At 42.5% G+C, this 3,191-nt stretch overlaps 1 protein-coding gene across 4 annotated transcripts in view; it reads left to right on the plus strand.

Annotated features, from left to right (window-relative positions):
- Positions 1-3,185, plus strand: part of Hecw2 (HECT, C2 and WW domain containing E3 ubiquitin protein ligase 2) — a 302,139-nt gene extending 298,954 nt beyond the window's left edge. For all 4 annotated transcript variants that reach the window (XM_026788844.1, XM_005366360.2, XM_026788845.1 and 1 more), the window contains one exon: positions 1,823-3,185. In XM_026788844.1, coding sequence (XP_026644645.1) covers positions 1,823-1,934 — 112 coding nt within the window. In that variant the 3' untranslated portion in view covers positions 1,935-3,185. The remainder of the gene's footprint in view (positions 1-1,822) is intronic.
- Positions 3,186-3,191: the final 6 nt, after the last annotated feature.

Below are 3,191 nucleotides of genomic sequence, written 5' to 3' on the forward strand. Positions count from 1 at the left end.
CATAATACAATATAATAATAAATAATATATATATATAATATAATATATATATATATTAATTTCAGAGTTTCACACCAGATAGATTTTAACCCATCCCTGGGACTCTGTTTTGCCACATTAGTAAAAACTTTGTCTTGGAATCTAGGTCTGGGCTCCATTATAAGGAGATAACAAAAGAATTATGACAAATACAATTCTAGGATGCTTGGTAGGGTTTTTTTGTTTTCGTTTTTGTTTGTTTGTTTTTAGTTTTGCCCGCAAAGATTGATGAGGCGATTTCCCACCAATATGTCCAAGTATTTGAGGTATCAGGAGTGGCAAACCTGGAGCCTTAATTTCAGGGTTGTTTTAACAGAGCCCCTCACATTCTCGTTTCTGTATATGAACGCACACATGCTTTCTTAGCTCTTTATTATGCCGTGTTTACCATGGGTCATTGTTATCTCTGGGCGATCTATTGAAGGCCATCAGGGTAAAGTCCTCTGGTAATGAGGAAATGTATCTAACAATGCAGCTCTATTATGTGGTCCAACACCACGTGCCAGCCATTCTCTGAAGTGTGTTTCTCTTATTTCCGTGAATCTCACCCCCTTCTGATATCAATTGCCTTATTGTATTGACCCCCCCCCCCATTTAACAGGTAAGACATTTAAGTCTCAGAATTCCAATGCAACACTCCAAATCACACAGCTGGGACGGATGGTAAAAGGGGTACTCAACCCCCAAATCTCCCCAAGACCAAGGTTCATCTTCCCCCATTTAGTATCGCCTACAGGAATAGTACTTTATATTTACATCATAAGACATGCATGATTTGTAACAATAAAATTTGCACATTGCTTTTGTATAAATATTATGGCTCCTCAAACTTCATGTTACTTCAGGGTCTTTTTTTTTGTTGTTTTCTGTTTTGTTTTGTCTTGTTTTTTGTTTTTCTATCTCTCTTAAGTCTAAGCCACTTAGCCCAAGCAAATTCTCATGCGTTCAGGACAGGGCATTTCCTATCCTGTGTCAAAAGTGCAGATCTGTTCCCCGATAAGATGTACTATTTGGAGACGAATTTTTTTTTTAAATTGTGAATCAGGTGAAAATAACAGGAAAACACCTCCCCCCCCCCTTCTTGGCAAAAGAGCAGGTATTTCTAAAAAGAGCACTGCACACAACTGTGATTTAATGGCCCTTTTTCTTGAGTAGTGACGGGTGGGAAAGGCAGATTAGAACATGCAGTTCAAAGCAGTCCCAGTGTTTACTGACTTCCAAAGACAAGTCTAGCCAGGGACTTTCCCCCAAACTCTGAGCCACAGTCTGGGCTTTCAGAGACAGTTTGCTGGTCTTCCCTGCCCAAGGAAATGAAAAACTGCCGGGCCACAGACTCTCAGAGGGGCACCCTGGCAACTGGCAGTGTTGGAAAGGAATCAAAGTGCATCCCTTGGCAAGGCCTTTATTCTTAACTTTGAACAGAGAGGAAGAAAAAGGACTAAACTTGGCGTTTTCATTCTCATACAGCTCAGCAAGCAATACTATGCACGGAATATATCTTCTAAAGGGTGACGTGTAAAAAAAAAAAATTCAATGTGTCCAACTCCTCTAAGAAAAATGCAACTCTGAATTTTTTTTAAGTTAAAACATCTTCACTTTTCCCAAAATAACTGTGAAAATGGTAACAGATAAATTGGAATAAGGAAGGAAAAGGCATTCTTGTGGGTGCGCACATGCACGCACATGCACGCGCGTGCACGCGCGCCCCACCGCACACGCATGCGTACATGAGCGCCTGAAGAGGCGCTGTCGGTTTTTCTCATCATGCTTCTTCTGTTTGCAGAGCCCACACTTGTTTTAACCGCCTGGATCTCCCTCCGTACCCTTCCTTTTCCATGCTGTATGAGAAACTCTTGACAGCAGTCGAAGAGACCAGCACCTTTGGACTTGAGTGAGCTGGGAGGAGGATGCTCGGCTCTTGGCGGACAGGCAGCGTCAGAAGCCGCCTCCCCGGAAGAGTGGCAGAGCAGCGGTACTCTCCAGCCCACGGTTCCAGGAGAACAAACTGCGTGTTGCTCTTGAGGAACACAGGCTCGTGTGTTGGGGGGCTGGCTGTGAGTGCCCTTGGAAGCCTTGGGGGGTGAGCTCGGTGCCCGTGGAACAACCCAACAGTCTTTCAATCAACAGTTCTTGACTGCCAAACCTTTTCCCCGTGCGTTACGTTTCAAGATAAAGGTGAACCTGCGCTTGAGCAACTCCATGCGGGGACTTTCAGCGACTCGGGCGAATCTTGGAACGCTCCCGTCGGGCATACTTCAAGCCAAACTGGCAGCACTTGGCCCAATCTCCAAATTAGTGCAAGTGGAAGATTATCATAAAAAATATATATATATATTTCCCGAAAGTACATTTGTTTAAGCCCTAAGTTATAACCGAAATACTCATTTCTTGCTTACGCGTGCCTGCATGGTGTCCACTATAGGTTTCGACATTCACGGAACGCGAGCGAAACGAAGTCAGTATGAGGTAACTGTAAAGATTGGCCGCAAGGTGGTCCTGTAACAGTGTATATTCAAGTGATATGTGTGTCCTTGCGGCTGAAGACAAACTTGTTCAGTGAACTAATGAGAGATCTGATGCTTTATAATGCATGAAAACAGATGTCAAATAACTAGCAATTAATCACAGCATATCAGGAAAACGTACACAGTGAGTTCTGTTTATTTTTTTTATAGGTTCTTTCTATTTCTGTTCTCTAAGATGTATATAAGGACCTAGCTACCATATTGTCAGTACCTCCTCTTCATTTTTCACGTTCCGTGCTTACTCGGGCATCTGGCTAGTCTTGTCTCCTTGTAAGCCCGCTCAAGGGAACTAAAGGGCCTTTTATTTTTATAAAGGTTACAAAAAAAAAAAAATCCCCCCAAATATTTTGCACTGAACGTACCAAAGTCGAAGGGACATTACAATATGACTAACAGCAGCTCCATCTCTTGCTGAGTACAACAGACGTTGCTTCTGAATCAGATTTCCTTCCCAGTGCCATGGCAACCACTGCAAGAACTGTGCATCTAAGTAATAATTTTTTTAAGACTCACACTATGTGATAGTATGATATGCATTTATTTAAAAATGCATTAGATTCTCTTCCATCCATCGACTACTTTACAGGATGGCATTTATTACAGAAATTTCGTATTCCCCCCCCCCCC

Source organism: Microtus ochrogaster, unplaced genomic scaffold, assembly GCF_000317375.1.
Source record: "Microtus ochrogaster isolate Prairie Vole_2 unplaced genomic scaffold, MicOch1.0 UNK8, whole genome shotgun sequence".
NCBI lineage: Eukaryota > Metazoa > Chordata > Mammalia > Rodentia > Cricetidae > Microtus > Microtus ochrogaster.